This window comes from Bison bison, unplaced genomic scaffold (genome assembly GCF_000754665.1).
Source record: "Bison bison bison isolate TAMUID 2011002044 unplaced genomic scaffold, Bison_UMD1.0 scf7180017864482, whole genome shotgun sequence".
NCBI classification, from domain to species: Eukaryota; Metazoa; Chordata; class Mammalia; order Artiodactyla; family Bovidae; genus Bison; species Bison bison.
In genome coordinates this window covers 2082896-2105634 of record NW_011495042.1, presented here as the reverse complement: position 1 = coordinate 2105634, position 22739 = coordinate 2082896, and the positions used below count along the sequence as shown (strand labels likewise).

General features: G+C 47.8%; 1 protein-coding gene across 1 annotated transcript in view; it reads left to right on the top strand.

Annotated features, from left to right (window-relative positions):
• Window positions 1-22739, top strand: part of LIMD1 (LIM domains containing 1) — a 75098-nt gene that overhangs the window by 33576 nt on the left and 18783 nt on the right. Inside the window, exon 2 of the mRNA XM_010862413.1 lies at window positions 3121-3222. Within this exon, the coding sequence (XP_010860715.1) occupies window positions 3121-3222 (102 nt within the window). The remainder of the gene's footprint in view (window positions 1-3120; window positions 3223-22739) is intronic.

Genomic DNA, 22739 nt, shown 5'->3' with positions numbered 1-22739 from the left:
CCGGGTGCCCCGGCCCCCCGGGGCCAGCCGCCAGCACTGCTGGTTTCTGGACGGATGAGCCTGCTCTAGCAGCCCCAGAGAGGAGTGGTGCCAGCAGGATCCTGCCCTCGTCACTCTTCCTGCTCGTTGGAGGCAGCGCTGAGTGTGCCAGCAAAGGAATGCAGTTTGCCCAGGATGGGTATTTACTTGGCTGTGTTGGGTCTTGACTGCGCATGTGGGCTATTTAGTTGCGGCATGTGGGATCTAGTTCCCTGACCAAGGGTTGAACCCCGGCCCCTTGCATTGGGACTGTGGAGTCTCAGCCCCGGGCCACCAAGGAAGTTCCAGAATAGATGTAGTCCTTGACTTACTTGAGCAGCCTACGTTGTATATGAAGTAATCGGACAAAAATACACGCTGATGCCTCTGAGTTCCTTGGAGTTTTCAAGTTTATCATGCTGTTGGCGAGGTAAAGAAATACCAGCTGTCCAGTAGTTTCATCCTGCATGTGTGTTTGCACGCACACTCACACACACACACGCACACACATACACAGGCAATTTCATAGCCAGTAAGAGAAGATGGAAGGGAAGCACCTTGGGGAACTTGCGGGGGTGTTGGAAATGTTCTGTATCTTATTTTGGGTTTACATTACAAAGGTTACTTGTCAAAACTCATCGGGTGATAGACTTACAGTTTGTGCATTTCACTGTTTGAATTTTATCTTAAAAAGATAACTGTAAGCAAATAATGAACTCTTATTAATGATATTCAGACTGAAGTGTTTGGGATGAAGCGGACTGCTCACTGCACCTTACTGCGAAATGCATCACGAATTGGACTGCAGGGTTGACTGAGGGGCGGGCAGCAAAGTACCAACGATTGTAGAACTGGGGTCATGGGCACATGGGACTCTTTTCCATTTTTCTTTTCATGCTTGAAAGTTTTCGTAATAAAACGTTGAAACAGAAGAACGACAAATAACCACCACTTGTGATCCCCTAGAGCTGTGCACAGCGAATTCTCTCGGGAGCCGGTTTTCTCAGCTGACACAGGACTGTTCTTATGGACGGCCGCACCTGCTTCCTCAGGGAGCATTGGTGAAGTGGTGTGCGGGTTCTGGACTTATGCGTTCTCTGTGGACTTGTGGGGTTGGAGCGGGTGCGCTTCATTTCATGAAGCCTGTGTCAGCTTGGACTTCCTTTGGAGGTGATGTAGTTTATCAGCTTGGAATGATAAGAACTTTGAAACACAGGACTTTTGGCCCTGTAGGCAGAATGTGGCTGTGAATTTGCAGCCTGAGAACAGCCTGACAGATTGGACAGAGCCACAAAAGGCTGGCTGAGCCCCTGGTTACCCTGCTGAATGCTGGGGGAGTTTTTTTGTTTTGTTTTTTGGCTATGGTAGGTCTTCGTCGCTGAGCAGTCTTTCTCTAGTTGCGGTCTGTGGGCTTCTAATTGCGGTAGCATCTCTTGGTGAGGAGCACCGGCTCTAGGGCACACAGGCTTCATGAGTTGTGGCTCTCGGGCTCTATAGCAAGGCTCAGTAGTTGTGACTCACTGGCTTAGGTGCCCACCTAGCATGTGGGATCTCCTTGGACCACAGATCGAACCCATGTCTCCTGTATTGGCAGGCCGATTCTTTACCACTGAGCCACAAGGGAAGCCTAGAGGACCTTTTTGTATATATTTTAAATTTTGGGAAAACTACATATGTTTATTTGTATTTATATATAAATTGTATATAAGTATATAATCAGTTTCTCAAAAAATTTTAACACTATACAATACACTTACACAGATCCAGGGGAATTCCCTGGCAGTCCAGTGGTTAGGACTTGGTACCTTTAGTGCCGTGGCCTGGGTTTAATCCCTGGTCAAGGAACTAAGATCCCACAAGCTGCTCAGCGTGGCCAAGAACAAAAACCAGATACAAAATACTTTTTGAGACTAGACTTTTTTCGGCTGTAAAGCAATGTAGGATTTTTTTTTTCTAATACAGAAAATGCAAAGCAGTGAAATCAGTCATAATTTTATAGTTTTGGTGTATTTCTTTCCTGAATCTTTTTAAAAAATTCATACATTATTTACATAATTGTAATTTTTTTTCATTTGACTATAATGAGGGAGTTCTTTGGGAGGGAGACCCCAACACCCCCCTTTATGTGGATTGGTCCACGTAAGGGACCACATAAAGGGAGCAGAGGGTGGGCGTGGGATGCAGGCAGGGAAGCCCAGAGCCCAGGCCAGGAGCTGAGACCCAGAGGCCAGGGTGGGGGCAGGAAGGAGCACTGGTTGTACAGTCTGACGGACCTAGGGTTTGGGGGCCTGATCGCTCTTTGTAAAAAGTGAGGTTAGTAAGTTCCCTGTTGGTGGTTCCCATTGAGACTTAAAGGAAATAATTTGAAGTTGACCAGCCTGCATACTGGGCTTCCCTCATAGCTCAGTTGGTAAAGAATCTGCCTGCAATGCAGGAGACCTGGGTTCGATCCTGGGTTGGGAAGATCCCCTGGAGAAGGGAAAGGCTACCCACTCCTGTATTCTGGCCTGGAGAATTCCATGGACAGAGGAGCCATGGGGTCGCAAAGAGTCCGACACGACTGAGCGACTTTCACTCAGCCTGCACGTTTGGCCTGTTTTAATCACGGTGCAGCGTTGGACGTTGTCTTGTAACGGTGGGAGCCTTTTTAAAGTTAATACTCATTTTTTGGCTGCACCAGGTCTTAGTTGGTGCAGGTGGGATCTAGTTCCCTGACCAGGGACTGAACCCGGGTTCCCCTGCATTGGGAGTGAGGACTTTTAGCCACCAGGCCACCAGGGAAGTCCCCGGTGAGAGCCTTTGAAAGCTTTGGGCAAGGAAGAAGATGGAAGAAGTGGAGGTTTTCTGAGCATTAACACGCTGCTGTGGAGGGAGCGTGGACACGAGCCCGGGGCTGTTTCCTGCAGTGGAAAGGACTGACAGTTGAGAGACTGATGGAGGGAGAGAGCGAGAGAGAGAGACATTCTAGAGGAGTGACCCCCAGGATTCGGGGATGGGCTGGTTGTGGGGAGGGCTGGGTATCTTGCTTTTGTCCATTGATTTTTATTGACTCACATTACAGTGCTTCTCTCCCCACTCACTGCTGTGTTCTTTCCCTTGCAGGAGCCTGTGTGAAATGCAGCAAGGGGGTGTTTGGGGCCGGCCAGGCCTGCCAGGCCATGGGGAACCTCTACCACGACGCGTGCTTCACCTGTGCAGCCTGCAGTAAGTGTGTGTGTGTGTGTGTGTGTGTGTGGAGGGGTGGGGGGCCCAGGGTGAGGAACAGGAGGAGTGAGGAAAGGAGGAGATGGAAGAGCATCCTTCCAGGAGACACGTGGCCCATGTCCCTGCGTGGTCCTGCGGGAAGGCAGGACAGCGTCCTCTAGAAGAGGGGCTGGTACTGTTAGCTTAAGGCCCATCAGAGTACCAGGCACTGCCTGGCGCGCACTCTGGTGTAGCTGAGCGATCCCTAATAACATCAGAGGTCTCAGAAGAGTCGGGAGGAGAGTGCTGGGATTCACTGTTGTCTGCCCTCTTGTCATTTATCTCCCTCACTGTGGGGACCAGCCAACCAAAAGGTGATTCAGCAGTTACCCCAGTGTGAAGCGGGGTCCCTTCTTAGCTCTTTTGCCCTGATCTTTCATCTGGAGGCTGCTGTTTGGGTGAAGAGTGTGGGTGTGTGTGAATGCACGCCACACACGAGTGGGTTCCTCTTAGCAATATGTGTGGGTGCCTCTTAGCAACACCTCTGGGTATTTTTGTATTGCTTTGCGGACGTTATGCCTAAAACATCAAATCAGGAGACCAGGCCTGTGCTCAGCTCAGACTGCTCATTGAATGAATGGCAAACACAGTGGAAGATTCTAACACATTGGAGGTTGTTTGTTAAGTCTGACCAAGTCATGAATTATGCTTGTTTCATGCTATCTACCAAAGATTAATTTTGAGGAGCGTTTTTGAAAAATGTTCCGCCAACATTCTCCAGTTTTGCCCTGAGGCTGACAGCCGTCAGTTAAAAGAAAACATTACAACAAAGCCCAAAGAGTGTCTAGGACAAAGGGGTCTTATCGTCTGGCCTGGTGGTCCTTAGTCCTGACTTTTCATTAGAATCACCGGGGTGGTGTTGGGGAGGTGGAGAGATTTTGAAAGCTAGTGATGCTATGGCCTTCCCTGGCCAGCACAATCGGAAGCTCTAGGTCTGGGGTTTCTAGAGTGGGGCGTGAGAGATTTATTAGCTCCTCAGGTGACTCCCAGGCATGGCCAGACTGAGCACCTGGGATTCGTGCCCGGCTCCTCATTTTAGGAGCCTCCAGAAATGGGAGGGTCTTTGTCACCTGATTGTGGCACAGCCCTTGCAAGCCTCGGGGCTCCCAGTCTGACGTTCCCTGGGTTGGCATGGGCCTGCCATGTCTTGACGACACAGCCCTGGTTCCCAGCCTCAGGCTTCATCCTCACTTAGGTTTTCCATAAAACACGTGCCTAAGAGTTTCCACCTTGATCAGTATTCACCTTTGTAGGGAAAATTGTGAAAGACTTTGAGATGGATTGGGCTTCCTCGGCAGCTCAGCTGGTAAAGAATCTGGCTGCAATGCAGGAGACCTGGGTGTGATCCCTGGGTCAGGACGATCCCCTGGAAACGGGAAAGGCTATCCTCTCCAGTATTCTGGCCTGGAGAATTCCGTGGACTGTATAGTCCATAGGGTGGCAAAGAGTCGGACACGACTGAGCGACTTTCACTTCACTTCACTTGAGATGGATTACACATCTCCTAGCATCCGCAGTGGGAATGTAGGACTCCCCTGGTTATCAGATTCCCTGGGTCGCTGGGCCTTTCCTTGCCTTTGAGCCGTAAGTTGTAAAATCTTGATGGCAAAGCCTGTGGTTCTTGTCCACAGCTCTGCAAACTGTGTCTGGTGGCGACTGACCAGTTTCGGCATCTGTTAAGCAATTTACGTCAGCATTTCTGATGGCCGCATCTAGATGGTTCTTCCCTGTCTCCCAGGTGTAACACCTTATTGTGTGTGCGTGCTCACTGAGTCATGTCTGACTCTTCGAGACCCCAGAGGCTGTAGCCCACCAGGCTCCTCTGTCCATGGAATTTTCCAGGCAAGAATGCTAGAGTGGGTTGCCATTTCCTTCTCCAGGGGATCTTCCCACCCCAGGGATTGAACCCACATCTCTTACATCTCCTGCATTGGCAGGCACATTCTTTACCGCTGAGCCACTTGGGAAGCCAATCACATCTTATTGGTCTCTCATTAATTGATGAATTAAATAAAATTTTTGACCTGTGTTGTTGTCTTATTTTTAAAGAGTTGTGATCATGCCTTCTTTTAAAAATGATCTCAGACTCTTGGCTCCTGCCACTGTTTCTTGATATTTGCTCTATCTTCCAGGAAAAGAGAAAATAAATATTGAGCAGAGGCTGTGTTTATACCTCAAGCAATTACCATTTGAACTAGAAAGTCCTTGGGGGCCAAAGGCTATTGTTGAGTCCATTGGTTCCGCCAGTGGCCGCTTGACTAGCTGGCAGTTCCTCAATCAGTTTATTTTGAAATGAAGGCAGATACGCACACTTGAGACGACAGCTGCTTTGGGATTGTGCTTGCTCTCGCATTTAAGGCCCTGTGGTCTGTCTCTGTTTCATTGCTTCCTACTTTCTTATTACAGTCTGACTGAATTTCTCCCTTCCACATTCGCCCCTGGAAACCCCTCTCCACACCCACTGCAGGCATTTAAATTCAGTCCTGCCTTTAGCACCCGCACCAGTGCCTCCTCCCCCAGGAAGCCTTCCGTGTTTTCTGAGCAGGAAGGAGCCTTTTCTCCTGAACTAGGCATACCCTGCCTTCTCACATAAACCATGAACCACTCTCTCTGCAGTTCCAGTGCCAGCAAACCAGGCCTCAGGACAGAGTGTGGTGGCACTCCTGTTGTGGGTAAACACGCGGCTTCCTCCCCACTTGCAGGGGGCGGTTGGAGACCCAGGCATGTGCCTGAGCAGCTTCTCGTGGACGCCAGCAGTGGTTAACTTTGTTCAGTTAACTTGCTGCTGCCGGTGAATGCTTTCAGCGGAAGGTGGCGCCAGGGTGTCCCGCATCCTGGCTCTGCGGGTCTTCGAGTGTGTTTCCATGAGCCTTGGCGTGTGGACGCAGCACAGCAGGGGCCAGGCTCATCCGCTCTGTCCCCGACTTTGTTGGTGGAAGAGAAAAATGGGGTCAGAGAGGGGAAGGGCCTCTTGAGGCTGAAAACTGAGCGTTTGAGCTGAATCCATGGCTTCTAAATCTAGATTAGGTTAGCCTTGAACATGTGTTTGGTTGGTTAAGGTGTATGTGATAAGTGTGTTTTTTTCCATACTTGTGTGTGTGTTTGTTTCCTCATTTCGTTTATGAAAATAATCTGGCTTGAAACACCATTGTGATGTGTTTCTGTAGGTACACACACATGCGTGCACACACCTGCACTCTCACACACTTGCTTCTTGGGTCTTGTTGATACTTTATCGAAACATAATGCTGGCATCTTGTTGAGCTCTCACGCACTTACAAGGCAAGGCCAAGGCCTGATAGATTTGACCATTAGAGATAAAACGAGCTACTTCTAGGTTCAGACAATTTATTCCCTTCGTGAGCAACAGAAAGGGCCTGTCAGAGGTGCCTCTATGCCTTTGGCACACCCCGGAGAGGACGACACTGAGACAGAAGGGCCATTGGCTGCCGTGTGAGTTCTGGGGTGCTCAGCAGCCAGTCCTGGACAAGCTGCCTGGTCATGTGGTCCGTAGCCGCCTTCCTATCCCAAGGTGTCTACACGCAGACAAACCTCTTGCCTCTGGATGGTGGAAGTTCCCCATCTGCCAACAGGCAACAATGTCTAGTTCATTTTTAGTGTGGGAACAACATGACAGCCACAAAAAGTTTCAAAGACAGAAACCCGTCTTGTTATCATTCTCTAACAGGTATTTTCCCTTCTAGATTTTGTCCACATTTATACGCATTTTTTAGAGTTGTCTTGTACACCGATATTGTATCCTTTCCGATTTAACGTTGTGGCATACATTCACCTATGTCTCTGTCATCTTTGTAATAACAGTGATAATTTTGTTAGTTACACCGTTACATTCGTTACGTTAGTGGTCATTTTACTAGTTTTAAAATAAATCGTTTTATGTTTAATAATTTTAATAGTTACATGGTTGTCAGCTGAGCCGTTCGACAGTTTGATGGCACAGGGCACGTCTGGGGTTTCTTGTTGGTTTAATTTGTATTGGAGTAGCGTTGCTTTGCACACCAGTGAGTCAGCCACACACGCGCACATTACACATGGCTCCAGCAAGTGTCTGTGCCTGTGTGTTTTTCTCCCTCTAGTGAGTCGTTTCCTTGGAGTTGGTTCCCAGAAGCAAGCCTTCAGGGCACGAGGCGTGGGCGTTTATGTGGTTTGTTAAAGTTCTTTCTTAACAGGCTCCTCCAGCGGTGGGTATGTTTGGTTGCCGTGGAGATGTGTGCAGTGGGTCTCCCTCTCCCGCAACGGGCTCTGCCCACCCAAGCTGGATGCTCTCAGGAGCTGTGGGCACAGTTGGGTGGAGGGAGGGCACGGCCTTGGCCGGCAGCCACATGCCGCGTGTCTGGACACCTTGTGTCAAGTGGCCAGTCCGAGGAGAAGCTGGCGCCTGTGTGGGGCTCGAGAGAGGCTGAACAAGAAGGAAGAAAAAGTTTGCTGGGCTTGTGGAGTCAAGTGAAGTCTCCTTGGCACCTTCCAGAAGAAACTATGAGGCAGAGAGAAGTCCAGACTCTGTGTCCTCACCCCAGGCCATTTTAGGTCCAGAAAGTAAGCTTTTGTTCATCTTGTAAAGACTAAATAAATTCCACCCTGGAATCATGGGTGAAACCAGTTTCCTGGTTCACAGCCCCTACTATTTTTCAGTAGGGATTTTGTGTGGATTAGAAAATAATGGACTAGATAAGAGATGCTCCTGTCCAGAAGCCCATGGACCATGAGGGTGCCCTGGTCTTGGGGGCAGGCAGTGCCAAGGCCAATGAGGAATATGCCCAGCATGGGCCTGAGCTCAGAGGAGGGCGGATGGGGTCCCCTCCCGGGACAGGGCTGAGGTGTGCAGGTCATGGCCAGAGCAGGTGACTCTGAGTGTTGTGTTCCTGGACGGAGGCGTGCATTGTGATCTGCCAACCGTCCCTGAGGGAAGATACACAGCCAAACTAAGAATGTGTGCCACGGCCCATCGCACCTGCCAAAACCCAAACGTCCATGCTTGCTGAAGGTAGTGAAGGGGTTGTTTGGTGAGGTCTCACACCTTTATTTAGACCCCGCCTGGGAAAGTGGCTTCCCAGGCGGCTCAGTGGTAAAGAATCTGCCTGCCAATGCAGGAGACTAGGGTTCGACCCTGGGTCAGGTAGATCCATTGGAGAAGGGAATGGCAACCCACTCCAGTATCCTTGCCTGGAGAATCCGCATGGACAGAGGAGCCTGGTGGGCTCCAGTCCACAGGGTTGCAAAGATTCAGACGTGACTTGTCGACTAAACATCTGGGGAACTCTATCTATAGAGTTAGAGTCTATAGAGTCATCTATAGGCTAGAGTCTGAACTGAGGACACCAGAAAGTGCCAATCCATTCCTTTGAGTAAATGAAACAACTAGAAATAAGCCCAGATTTGTGGGACAGAGGTTCTTAGTGAATAAATCAGAGACTGATGATTTATCCACCAGGAAGGTCACAGCTAAAGTACCAGAAGGTCCTTGGAGGGTGTTTCGTTTCTGTTAGTCATATCCAACTCTTTGCAACCCCATGGACTGCAGTATGCCAGGCTTCCCTGTCCTTCACTAGCTCCCGGAGTGTGCTCAAACTCATATCTGTCGAGTCAGTGATACTATCTAACCATCTCAGCCTCTGTAGACCCCCTTCTCCTCCTGCCCTTAATGTTTCCCAACATCAGGGTTTTTTCTAATGACTCAGCTCTTTGAATCAGAGGGCCAAAGCACTGGAGTTTCAGCTTCAGCATCAGTCCTTCCAGTGAATATTCAGGGTTGATTTCCTTTAGGATTGACTGGTTTGATCTCCTTGCTGTCCAAGGGACTCTCAAGAGTTTTCTCTAGCACCACAGTTCAAAAGTATCAATTCTTCAGTGCTCAGCCTTCTTTATGGTCCAGCTGTCACATCTGCACATGACTCTTGGAAAAACCATAGCTTTGACTAGACAGACCTTTGTTGGCAAAGTGATGTTTCGTTGACTTTGTATATGCCGCCTCACCAACCCAGCTTTCGGAGATGTCCAGACTCTGAAATAGTCGAGCCTGAATTAGGGAGGTCTCTCTTTAACTCATGGCAGGCCTGCTTTCTTAAGAGTCATCTCAGTATTTATAAGTAATTCACAGGTAAGCTTTCTAGCTTACTGTCGGCCTGCCGCTGCCCCAAGCCCTCCACCTGCTCACTGAATCAGCGTATCAACCCCGAGTGAGTTCAGCATTGTTATTACTCTCATTTCACGGATGAGCAGAGGCTTGGAAAGTTGAGTTTCCTTCTGGTTGGTTATATTGATGTTAAATAACCTGGTTGACAATGGAAACCAGGACCGTGTGGACGCACAGCCCTTGATCGCAGCCACTGTATCTAATGAGCTCTGCTTAGAGAGACACGGGGTCTCGCCGTGACATCTCAGGTTCAGTTCCACCTGGGTGCTGTGTGACAGCAAAGACTGGGTTCGGGGATATTTTCAATGTGTGAATGCAGAGGAGTGGCCTGGTACTTGGAATAGGGGAGTCAGAATTCGGTAGCGGGTGTGATGCACCCATAGGAGAGGAATGGATTAAGGGCTTTCATTAGAGGTCTGTTCCTCCTTAGGCCCTTTGATCCCTGAGTTTTCTGAGCTGCTGAGTCATTCCCGATATTTCTCATCACATTCAGCATTGGCGCGTGAGCTGAATGAGTCAGCTGGATCTCGGGGAAAAGCTGAAGATCAAGAATGTGAGAAAGGGAGAGTGGGCAGATAACAAAGGGAGCCAGTGGGCGAGGGCAGAATCAGGAAACCACCAAAATAGACAGAGCTGAACAAAGGGCTGCAGGGGTCAGAGGAGAGGCTTTTACTTTGCGCGTCGTCACAGAGTCACGTGTCCCTCTCCAGCAAATCCCCTTCTGCTGCATGCAGCAGAATTGGGAGCAGGCTTGGTTTCCCAGAGCAGACTCTGTTGCTGCCTTCCGAGGCCATGATGTCCTCGACAGCGAGAAGGCGTCAGCTTCTTTGTGCCTGGGACACGAAAGGAGTCTGGGACTTTTAAGCCACGTTGTGAGGGTAACTCCAGTGCGACCTGTGTCATTAATTGCCACATCCGCATTACAAGCACCTGATACCTGCACACGCATGGTTGGGGTGGAAATCTGCACCCGTTCCCTCAGTAAAACCAGACCAAAGGTGAGCTCTGGTGGTACCCAGGGTCTCCTCAACTCTAAAAGCAGAGTGTAGGATGCTCTGACACGCAGCGGGGCTCACTGCATCCTAATTAACACATGGTGTTGCAGTGAGTGCCAGAATCCCAGGGAGTGAGAGCTTTTACAGAAAACTGAGCTTTATGCTTCCATCACAATCACTGCTTGGGTCTCCTTGGTGATCTCATCCTGCTAACAGCATCTCCTCTCTCTCAAATATTCCATCTCTCAAATGTTCTTTTATACTTCTGTCCCCCACTCTGGCCCTGTGATGGTTAATTTTATGTGTCAACTTGACTGGGCCACTGGGCGCCCAGATTTTGGCCTAATGATAGTACCGGGATGACAGACCCGTGTGAGTATGCACGCGTGCTAAGTCGCTTCAGTCGTGTCCACTCTTTGCGGCCCTATGGACCGTAGGCTGCCAGGCTCCTCTGTCTGCAGGATTCTCCAGAACTGACATTATTGTTTGTTTGGGGTTACGGGTGATTTTCTTCTCCCACGTGTATTTTTTTTTTTTTACAGTGTGACTATATTGCCCTTGTGATGTATAAAGTGCTAAAAACAATAAACGTACTGATTGTTTCTCACTGATAAGTGAACTATGGTTTGGGGAGTAGAGACTTGCAGCGTCCAGTATGGTAGTCAGCAGCTACATGTGGCTATGTAAATGGAAACTGCGTTAATTAAAATGAAATAAAGGTTTTAATCCCTCAGTCACGCTAGCCGCATTTCAAGTGCTCAGAAGTCATCCCGGCGCTTGCTTTTATGTTCTGTTTCTCCCATTTAGAAGTATGTCTCACGCTCCTTCCTCGTCGCCCTGTGGTCTTCTGAAGCATCTGCTGCATACGATTCTGTTGACTTGATGTTTCAAAGCTAGTGTGACCTTCCTGCCGGTTAAGGTTTAAAGGGGAAGAGAACCCTCACCACGGGGGCCAGGCGTGGATCCTGTGGTTGGCTTTTCAAGGCACCGCTGGGGCCCCGGCCAGCCTGGGAGTCTGGCAGATCCAATGCCTGGGCAGAGAGTTTGGGCAGCAGTGGCCACCACTGGGGGGTTTGGTTGTCTGGGTCCCCCACAGGGGGAAGACCCTCTCTGTTCCCCCTAACCGCCTCAGGTCCTGTCGGCTGCCCTGCCCAGCCCCATCCACACAGCTGGCCTCTGAGCACAGCTGCGAGGGGACCATTCCCCAGCTCAGCCACTTCTTCTCATAACATCATAGTCTGATTCCTTTACCTGACGCTGAGCACATTGCTCCACGTGGTTCCAGCCCCTTTCTCGTCTGCTCTCTTGCCACCATCTCCTCCACCTCATGTCCCTGGGAACCACCAGCCGCACTGAACGTCACCCACCCCTTTCCTACCCCTGTGTCTCCCGCTTCATCCCCACAGGTGCTCATCGCTCTCTGAGCGGTGTCCTCCACTGCAGTCTCTGTTGTGGCCCCTCGGGTACAGGTATCCTATCCATCTCAGGAACACCATACCTGTGTTGGGTGTGAGGAAATATGATTAGATTGAAACTGTTTGCAGGGTCTGTGTCTCCCCCTCTGAGGTTGGTTTTGGGAGAATGGGGACAGTGTTTAACTGATCTTGATTTTTCCCTTGATCTGCCACCTTTACTATAAGGCAGAGCATACAGTTAGCACTGAGGGAATATCGGGGGGCATAACGGTGGCACTTAACCCTGCTCCCCAACCCCATCCCTCTAGCCCTAAGCAACCTCTCCTCTATAGAGCTGCCTATTCTGGATGTTCCATATCAATAGATTCGTAGGTATGTGGTCTTTGTAACTAGCTTCTTTTGCTAATACTTAGCATCACATTAGCCAGAGTCAACTACGCTGTGGTGTGTATCAGAACTTCATCACTCTTCGTGGCTGTAACCCATTGTACGCATGGACTGCATTTTATCCATTCATCAGTCAGTGGATCCTCCTTTCCACGTTTTGGCCGTTTGCTGCTGTGAGGATTCCTGTGCGTGTTTTTGTGTGGACATACTTGTTTTCAGTTCTCCGGGATAGATACCTAGGAGTGGAACTGGTGGGTCATACGGTAACTCCGTGCTCACCTTTTTGAGGAACCGTTTTGCAAAGTGGCGACACCATTTCACATTCCCACCAGCGGCGTTTGAATGTTCCAATGTCTCCACATTTCCTGCCAGCACCTGTGATATCTGAATGATTCTGACCGTCCTGGTGAGTGTGACGTTGAACCTCAGTGTGGTTTTGATTTGCATTTCCCTGATGACCAGTAATGTGGAGCATTCTTTTCATGGGCTTGTTTGTATGTCTTATTTGGAAAAAATCTATTCAGACCCTTTACCCATTTTTAGTTGGGTTATTTGTCTTTCTATTATTACATTTAATAGTTCTTTGTATGTTCTTCATATAAATCTATCATATATAATTTGCCAATATTTTCTCTTATTCTGTATACCATTGTTTCTCTTTCTTGATATTTTTATTTCCAGCACAAAGGTTTTTAAATTTTGATATAGTCTAATTTATCTGTTTTTTCTTTTGTTTCTTGTGGTTTTGGTGCTTCATCTAAGTAAACATAGCCCTATCAAAGGTCACAAAGATTCATGCCCATTTGTTCTTAAGAGTTTTATAGTTTTCGTTGTTAGGTTGAACTCTTTGATCCATTTTGAGTTCATTTTTGTATGTGGTGTGAGGCAGAACTTCAAATCCATTCTTTTGCCTGTGGACAGCCAGTTTTCCCAGCACCGTCTGTTGAAAAGACCAGTCTTTATCAATTGGATTGTCTTGGGATAGTCATCAAAAATTAACTGATGCTAAATGTTAGGGTTTACTTATGTTCTTTCAATTTTATTCCATTGCGCTAATCAATTATCTTTTAAAGAGATTTAACTAATAAGAAAAAAATCAGTTACTGTTTCTGGTCCTCTTTATTCCTTTGTTTAGATCCAGGTTTTCATCTGGTTCTGTTTTCTTTCTCCTTGAAAGACTTAACTTTTTTTTTTTTGGTAGTGCCGATCTGCCTGTAAAGAATTCTTTCAGCTTTTGAATGTCTGAATTCATTCTTACTTCACACTGGTTTTAAAAGATATAAGGCCTTTTATAATGGTTATAAAAGATATAAATTGTCCTAAAATATATAAATAGAAATATATATATATTTTCTGGGTGTATAATTCTAGGTCGATAGCTTTTTATTTCATCTTTAAAGATGTTGTTTCGCTGTCTTCTTGCTTGCCTTGTTTTCAATGAGAAATCCAATGCGACCTTTATCTTTGTCTTTTTGTATGTAACGTCTTTTTCCTTAGATTAAGGTTTTCTCTTTGTCATTGATTTTGAGAAATTTGATCATGATGTCCCTGGTGTACTTTTCATGCTTCCTATGCTTGAGATTTGCTGAACTTTTTGGATCTGTGACTTGATAGTCTTCATCGAATTTGGAATATTTTTGGCCATCATTTCTTCAAATTTTCTGCCATTCTCCCCTCGAGCCTCCACTTCAGGGACTCAGTGGTCCCTTGATTTGGCATATATATATATTTTTTTTGTTTCCCCCCACCCCACACACTCTAGCTTGAAGGATCTTAATTCCACACCAGGGGTTGAATCAATGCCCTTGGCAGTGAAAGCACCACATCCTAACTGCTAGACTGCCAAGGAATTCCCATTTTGGCACCTTGAAGTTGTCCCATGGCTCACTTCATGGCCTTTTCATTTCTCAAATTCTTTTCCTCTCTGTTGCATTTCGGACAGTTGCTGTGCCTTTAATGTCAATTGCTGTGCCTTTAATTGCAAGAGATAGATTTTATCTCTTGCAATGTGTAATCTGCGTTTAATTCAGTGTCTCTCTCATCTCTGACATACTTTTCATCTCTACCAGTTCAGTCTAGGCCTCTTAATATCTTCTGGGTCGCTGGTTAACTTTGGGGGCAAAGTTACTTACTGTTACATGGAACAGAACAACAGTAACTTGTCCTTCTTTACTAATTCTAATGTCTGTGTCAGACCTGGGTTGATTTCCACAGATGGATTATTTTCTTCATTATGGGATGTGTTTTCTTGCTTCTTTGCCTACCGAATCATCTTTGACTGGAAGCCACGCATTGTAAACCATACCTTATTGAGTCCTGGGTATTTCTACATTCTATTAAATCTTCTTGAGCAGTTAAATATTCTGGGGTGCAGATAAGTTACTTGGAAACAGTGATCCTTTCCAGGGTGGTTTTTGTTGTTTGCTAAGTGAGTTTATGGCAGACCTCAGTTCAGTTCAGTCACTCAGTCGTGTCTGACTCTTTGCGACCCCATGGGCTGCAGCACTTCAGGCCTCCCTGTCCGTCACCAACTCCCGGAGTTTACTCAAACTCCTGTCCATTGAGTCGGTGATGCCATCCAACCATCTCATCCTCTGTCATCCCCTTCTCTCGCCTTCAATCTTTCCCAGCATCAGGATATTTTCAAATGAGTCAGTTCTTCACATCAGGTGGCCAAAGTATTGGAGCTTCAGCATCAGTCCTTCCAATGAATATTCAGGACTGATTTCCTTTAGGATGGGCTGGTTGGGTCTCCTTGCAGTCCAAGGGACTCTCAAGAGTCTTCTCCAACACCACAGTTCAAAAGCATCAATTCTTCGGTGCTCAGCTTTCTTTATACAGCAGACCTCAGTCTAGGGTTAACTATTCCCTCCAACACAGGGCACAACCTTACTCAGCGTCGCCTGGATTATTATGCATCCTCCCAGTCTGTCTGCTGGGAATCGACAGTTTCCGGCCCTTGTGAACATCAGGCACTGTTCTCTCTCATCCTTCTGGATGTCTTTCGGCCCCAGCTGTGGTTATTTTCTTCACATGCCTGTGCTGATCTGTGCTCTGCTAAATCCTCCAAGGAGACCCTCTGCGAAGCTCCGGGATTTTTTTTTTTTTCTGTGCAGCGTTCTCTTCCCTGACCCAGATGATGATAGTCTGGAAGAATGGACATGGAAAACAAGAAGAGAATGGATTTGTAAAACTGTAAGAAAAACATAAAAAGGACTCCGGAGCGGAGATTTAGAAGAGGATTGGAGTGTGGAGTGGGCTGCTCGAGAGTGTGGTCCTCGACCAGTGCCGGCCAGTAGGACAGAAGCACAGACATGGAGGCTTTTCCTAACCAACAGACATTGAACACTTTCATAACAACTTGACAAAGCAAATTGGGGCTTGGATTTCATATGTTTTCATTTCCCCACATTATTGTATTTTATGAGAAAATAAGTCTGGCAGATGGAAATTAAAAACAAAACCCCCAAGACTTGGCCCTTGACCACAGAAAAACTGAGAAAGCAGCAGTGATCTGGAGGTTTTGGACACAGAGGGAGATGGAGGTGGAGGTGATTTTTTTGCTTCAGAAACTGAAGGTTTTCGATGGGATCCTGGCAACAGTGACTTACGGCACATGCTGGGCCCGCTGTCATCCCTAATCGGTCCTCTCCACGGTACCGAAGGCACCCAGGGGTGTAGGTGATTGGCCAGCCTCTCACTGCTGGGAAGTAGAAGCCGAGGACCCCAGCCTGAGTGCTTTTCCACTTTTCTCTTGCTGCTTTGTTCCTCGTCCCACTGGGCCGGTGTGAGCCTATGGAATCCAGGCGGACTGTTCGTCGGAACCCAGCCAATTTGCTTGGTTTCTTTCTGTTGCTTTGTTACTGGCAATGCCTTCTAACAGTTAACCTGTTCTGGAAAAGCTGTTTGAAGAAGTAGATCAGATAGACCTCTGTGAATGATGCAGGTGCTCCGTAGCTGCCCCGGTCACAAGTGGCCTCCGGGGACTTGGAATGTACTTGTTCAAATACTTGAACTGATTTTTTTTTTTTTTACAAAAGTTTATTCTTAAATGTACAGTAGGTTCCAAGACATTTAATTCTAGCTACAGGTGGCAACAGCTGTTACGGCAGCGAATCCGGATGTTTACACAGGAATGGAACTAAGGCTCATCATCGCCCCGGCACAAGGAATAGCTTCCTTTCTGCCGGATTTCTTAATTCCACAGGTGGCCGGGGGGCCTTTCCCCGAGGCCTTTGCCCTTTGCTTTTAGCTCCTCGAGTTTCTTCTGCTTCTCCTCCTGTTTGTGCTTGAACGCCTTGTCTTCCTTGTCCACCCTCGAAGCCTGATGTGACGCCTGCCGCTCCTTCCCCAGACCCTGCTTGAGGAAGCTTGAACTCTTCTTTTTTTTTTTTTTTGAGCAGACGTTTTTATTTTATTATGCATTGAAACATTGTTCTCGTTTGGTCGCTGAGTCGTGTCCAACTCTTTCGCGACCCCATGGACTATAGCCCGCCAAGCTCCCCTGTCGATGGGATTTCCCAGGCAAAAATATTGGAGTGGGTAGCCATTTCCTCCTCCTGAACTGAATTTTAAAAAAGAATTTCACTGTGCTGGGTCTTCACTGTTGCACGGGCTTTTCTCTAGTTGCATTGAGCGGGGTGCACGGGTTTTTCATTGCAGTGGCTTCTCTTGTGGAGCACGGGCTCCAGGGTGCACAGGCTTCAGTCGTGGTGGCACACGGGCTTAGCTGCCCTGCGGCACGTGGGATCTTCCCGCGTCAGGGATCGAACCCACGTCCCCAGCATTGGCAGGAGGATTCTTTACTGCTGAGTCACCAGGGAAGCCCTTGAACTGAATTTTTAATGCTATTTTGAATAATACAGAATTACGTATCAATGGCCACATATGGGCTGGTAGCCACTGCGGATGGAACGGGTAGAAGTTACCAGCTGGAACAGTACAATAAAAACGTATCTGAAGGATTGCTGGTTTTTACTTCTCTCAGGAAGTATCTTCATTGTCGGGAAAACTTTGCATTGTTACTTTTCAGGGAGATATTTTGGAAACACATTTGCGGTAAGGTCTTACTGCTAAGGGCCAATTACTTTTCCAGAGTAGTTGAGCTGTTTCTATTTCTAGAAATCAGGAAGAATGGTGAGTGTTGCCAGTTTAGTTTTATTTGTCACACTAAGTGGCCGACCTCTCTAGTGTCGTCCTCAGCTGCTCTTTCCCTCACTAAGCTACACTGACTTTATCCACATTTTTCTCTTTTCATCTGGAGGTGCCCCCGCAGACCTATACAGAATATTCATTCACTGCATCTATGCGAAGTGGCTTTTTGGAGTGGATTCTTGATGAGTCTGTGCATTTATTAGTCAATATTTTATGAGCTATTGTTGTGATCGGAAAATAAAGAGCGACTTTGAGTACTATATTCCATAGCTCTGGAAAAACTCTTTATTTGGAATATTTTTCGTGTGCATATCACCAGCTGTTTCCCGTTTCAGGGACTTCCTCTGCTTGAAGCAGGATGATTCTGAAACTAGAGTTGCGAAGATGTAACCCGACACACCTTCTTCCTTCTCAACAGCTTTGTATTTGATGCTAATTGTTATAGGAATGGTCTGGGTCTTTAGTTTTTGCTGCACTGGGTCTCACCAGCAGCGCACAGGCTCTTCGTTGCTGCTCGGACGTCCCCTAGTTGCAATACTTGATACTCGGTGGCTACTCTCTAGCTGTAGTGTGCCGGCTTCTTGCTCCGGTGCCTTCTCTTGCTGCGGGGCACAGGCTCTAGGGCACGCGGGCTCAGTGGTTGTGGCGCGTGGGTTTAGTTGCACCGTGACGTGTGAGATCTTAGTTTCCGGATCAGAGATGGAACTCACATGCCCCGCACTGGCAGTGGATTCTCAACCCCTGGCCCGCCAGGGGAGCCCCGGCCAGGCTCAGCAGTTTTGGTGCACCTGGGTGACTCTCTTCCAGTGGAGCTGCTAGTTCAGAGACGGGCCCGAGGCGCAGCCCGACTCAGTGGTTCTCCAAGTGCGGTCCCTGGACCAGCATGGTCAGCGGCACCTGAGAAGTCGTCCGACAGGCGGATCCTCAGGCCCTTCCCGGACCTACTGAGTCAGAATCTCAGAGGCGGGGCCATAGAAGCCTTGTGTGTTAGCACAGCTGCCGGGTGGTTCTGAAGCACGCTGAAGTCTGAGAACCGCAGGCCTGTTTTCTCGTGTTCACGCCTTGGCCGTTCTGCTTTATCTTCCGGTCTGTGTGAGCTCTGGCACGGCTCCGCTGGCTCCAAATACGTGACACCGTCGGCAGTGTGAGGACTGTGGCTTGTCACCAGCACTCAGGGGAGTCACATGGGGAAGAAGTATCATTGGGAAGGTCAAGAAATCCACCTTCTCCCGTTCCAGGGCAAAGGGATACAGTGCGATGGGAAGAGTTGACCTGGCACCAGTGAGTTGTTCAGTTGCTCAGTCGTGTCCGACTCTTTGCGACCCCGCGGACTGTAGCCCACCAGGCTCCTCTGGCCATGGGTTTCCCGGGCGAGGACCCTGGAGTGGGTTCCTTGTGAGGCCTGGGTTCAAAGCCCAGTTCTTGTACTTGGCTTTGGCCAGACAGCCAAACGTGCTGGACCCTTTAGCTTTTGTTTCCTCATCTGCAACATTAAGACTCAGTGAAACTGCATACAGTGCCGTACGCGGAGTTAAACTGCTCTGGGGTCACATTATTGACGGGTTTAATGAGATGACCCCAGCCAACCTCCAGCGCCCACCAGCCCGGAGTTCTCAGCCCCACTGTGTGGTTCCTGCCTGTCCCGTCGTGGCTGTGGTCTGGCGCCACCTGGCGGTGCTCGGCTGCTCTAGCTTATTTGTCAGTGAGGATGGCTCGGGGTCCTGCCCTTGCCTGGAACTTTCAGGACAGCGGCTGTGATTCCAGGAATTTCCCAGTTCATCGGTGTCTGTTTCATTGGCTAGATCTAGAGTGATTCAGCCTGAAGAATACCTTCTTTCTGCCTCTCTGCTTTTCAAGAGGAGTTTGCTTGCTGTTTTCTGCATGGCCTTACCTTCCTTCAGTGTGTCTAGGGTAGAAGATGGGGGTCGTCACCAGTCGAGTGATATCCCACATGGATGCCATCACAAGGGATTTTTACAGAATTGTCAAGACAGTTAAAGGGATGCAGGGTAGGTAAAGTGCCCAGTACATAGAAGGCACTTTAAAAAATGAAAATGCCCTCTCCATTCCCTAGTAGGGAGAGAGAGACTGGATTCCACATGGCGGCGTGCACTCAGCAGATGTTAAACCGTGCAGGTGGGCTTATGGCACAATGGAACAAGCACACACGTCACCGTCAGACAGCCTGGCTTCCAACCTGCCCGTTCATTACCTGGGCGAGCCTCGCTGAGCCTTCCTAATGTATGAGGTGGAGATGATATTGTTTGACCTAAGAATCCACCTGCAATGCAGGAGACCTGGGTTCAGTCCCTGGGTCAGGAAGATCCCTTGGAGAAGGAAATGGCTACCCACTCCAGTATTCTTGCCTGGAGAATTCCATAGACAGAGGAGCCTGGCAGCCTACAGTCCATGGGTCTCAAAGGGTTGGACGTAACTGAGCAACTAACATTCACTTTCCATGGTGTCTTTAGGGCTTTCCTGGTGGCTCAGTGGCAAAGAATCCGCCTGCCAGTGCAGGAGATGTGGGTTTGATCCCTGGCTTGGGAAGATCCCCTGGAGAAGGAAGTGGCAACCCACTCCAGTATTCTTTCCTGGGAAATCCCCCGGACAGAGGAGCCTGGTGGGCTGCAGTCCATGGGGTCTCAAAGAGTCAGACAGGACGGAGTGAGGAGACACCACATGGCGTCTTTATGAAAGAGAAGAGGAAGCCCAGACTGCTGACCACAGATCACTGGCCATCATGTCCAGTGATCCCCGGTCCCTGCATTCCCACACTGCTCCGTGATGTTGACACGTGACGGGTCCTATTTCTGCCTAATTCTTTGGTGAATTCTTTCCCGCTGAATGCATCCTAGAGTAGGAGACAGGGAGTGGTTTGTGAAATGTCTCTGTGAAAGGAACGTGGAAGGTGGGAACAGAAGGGGGACTAACGATGTAGTAACGTGTGGCAGTGAATTCAGACACTTTAAAAACTATTTTTTAGTGTATGAAACTTCTAAATATGGCACTTGAAACAACAGGAGGCCATCAACAGATGTTAGTTTCCTTCTCTCACTTTGAGAAAATGCAAACTATGGGTGTGGAAGTGGGTTTCTAAACTCGGGGTGGGGGTGGCGTGGATCGTTTAAAACTTTCGTGAAAACCAGAGTTTGAGTCCTTCAGAGCAGAGAAAGGCCCCACCTTCTTGGGTCTGTGGGGGAAGTTCTTGTTTATTTATATTTTTTTGGTAATAAAGGAAATAGAGATGCAACCTTTGTCTGCTGCCCCTGCCTCTGGGGTCTGGACATGGGACTCCTCAGCTCTGGGACCTGGCAGGGAGAGGATTTGTCTGGCCAGTTGGGCACTGTTTAGAATGATCATCAAACTGACACCTGCTCACTATTAAGTTTGGGGAAGTTTAGGAGAGTATAAAGAAGCAAACAACTAGTGAATTCCTGCCTCACCCCCCACAGTCATTCAGATACCATGTACGTCTACCCAGAGACCCTGTCATTCTTGCACAGATTTCCTTTCCAGTCTTTTTTCTTTAAATTTCTTCATTACATAACTGAATCTTACTTTTTTTTTCCTTTTCACATTATTACATGAGTTTTACTTGAAAGTTAAGAAGAAAGTATTGTTTCTCAGATTATGAATACATGATTCTAGAAAAATTTAAAATGTGTGAAGCAGAAGGTGAAATTTCTCTTATACCATCTTCTACTGTATTTAATTTTGGGGGCTCCAAAATCACTGTAGATGGTGATTGCAGCCATGACATTAAAAGACGCGCTTACTCCTTGGAAGGAAAGTTATGACCAACCTAGATGGCATATTCAAAAGCAGAGACATTACTTTGCCAGCAAAGGTCCGTCTAGTCAAGGCTATGGTTTTTCCAGTGGTCATGTATGGATGTGAGAGTTGGACTGTGAACAAAGCTGAGTGCCGAAGAATTGATGCTTTTGAACTGTGGTGTTGGAGAAGACTCTTCAGTCCCTTTGACTGCAAGGAGATCCAACCAGTCCATTCTGAAGGAGATCAGACCTGGGATTTCTTTGGAAGCAATGATGCTAAAGCTGAAACTCCAATACTTTGGCCACCTCATGCGAAGAGTTGACTCATTGGAAAAGACCCTGATGCTGGGAGGGATTGGGGGCAGGAGGAGAAGGGGATGACAGAGGATGAGATGGCTGGATGGTATCACCGACTCGATGGACATGAGTTTGGGTGAACTCCGGCAGTTGGTGATGGACAGGGAGGTCTGGCGTGCTGTGATTCATGAGGTTGCAAAGAGTCGGACACGACTGAGCGACTGAACTGAACTGTATTTAATAATAGAAAAATGTTGTAAATATTGAAAAGTATAAAGTGGTAAGTGAAATTTCCCTTGAATAAGCCTGTCAGTGCTATATAACATTAGATACGTTTTTGAAAGAAAAATATAAAATGGAAAGTGAAATTTTCCTGTAGTGCTATCGACCAGTGCTAAAAGCGATTAGTTTTAGTGTGCAGCCTTCCATTTTGAACATCAGTGGTGTGTGTGTGGGTGTAGGTTACCAAAATGGAATTGTGCTGTAAATGTAGGTGCAGGTATCTAGCTTGCGTTTGTCCCTTACTAACATAATTTGAGTACCCTCCTATAGTAAAGCATTTTCTCATACCACTGAAACACTTATTTGAAGGGTGTTTTAAATGGCTACATGTTACATTTACATGTACTCTGCTTTATGTGATCATTTCCTCTAAGGCTGCCAGTTTGGATCCAAGTAAACATTTATTCATATTTCTGATTCATTCCCTAAGCTAAGTCCCAGACAGCCCCTCTGAGTCAGAGATAAATAATTTAAGAGTTTCCTCTCCAGGGTGAGCTTATCATTTTACACTCTTCTCTGTAGCTTACAGAAATATGCACTGATGGCCATCACAAACAAATGTGATTGTTTAAAAAAATCTTTGTTATCATATGTGAAAAAGCTCTCATTTATCTTTCTTAGACTGCTACAGGGTTTGAGTTCGGCGTGTGTGACCCTTTTCCTCTGTGATTTTTGGAAGAGAGGTGATCTACCGTCTGTTAAATCAAAAAGCTAATTCCTGCCGAGATTCCTTAGAATGTCCCTGATGCCATCCCAAGAGAAGAGCTGGGTGTTCTCCACACCTTGGCTCAGAAGCTTTCTCTCTCTCTGGCAAGTCCTGTGCGTTTCCAGGCAGCCTCCTGGCTCCCTCTAGTGACCACCTTAGCAGCTGCAGCCTCGCTTCCTTGGCTCTCATCCGCACTGGTTCATCCTGGTTGGGACACCCCAGAGCAGAGCAAGGGGCACGCCACAGACTTGCAGCCAGACGGTGTGTGTGGCGGGGGGACTGTTTTTCTGCAAGTCTGGGCCGGCCCCTTTTACA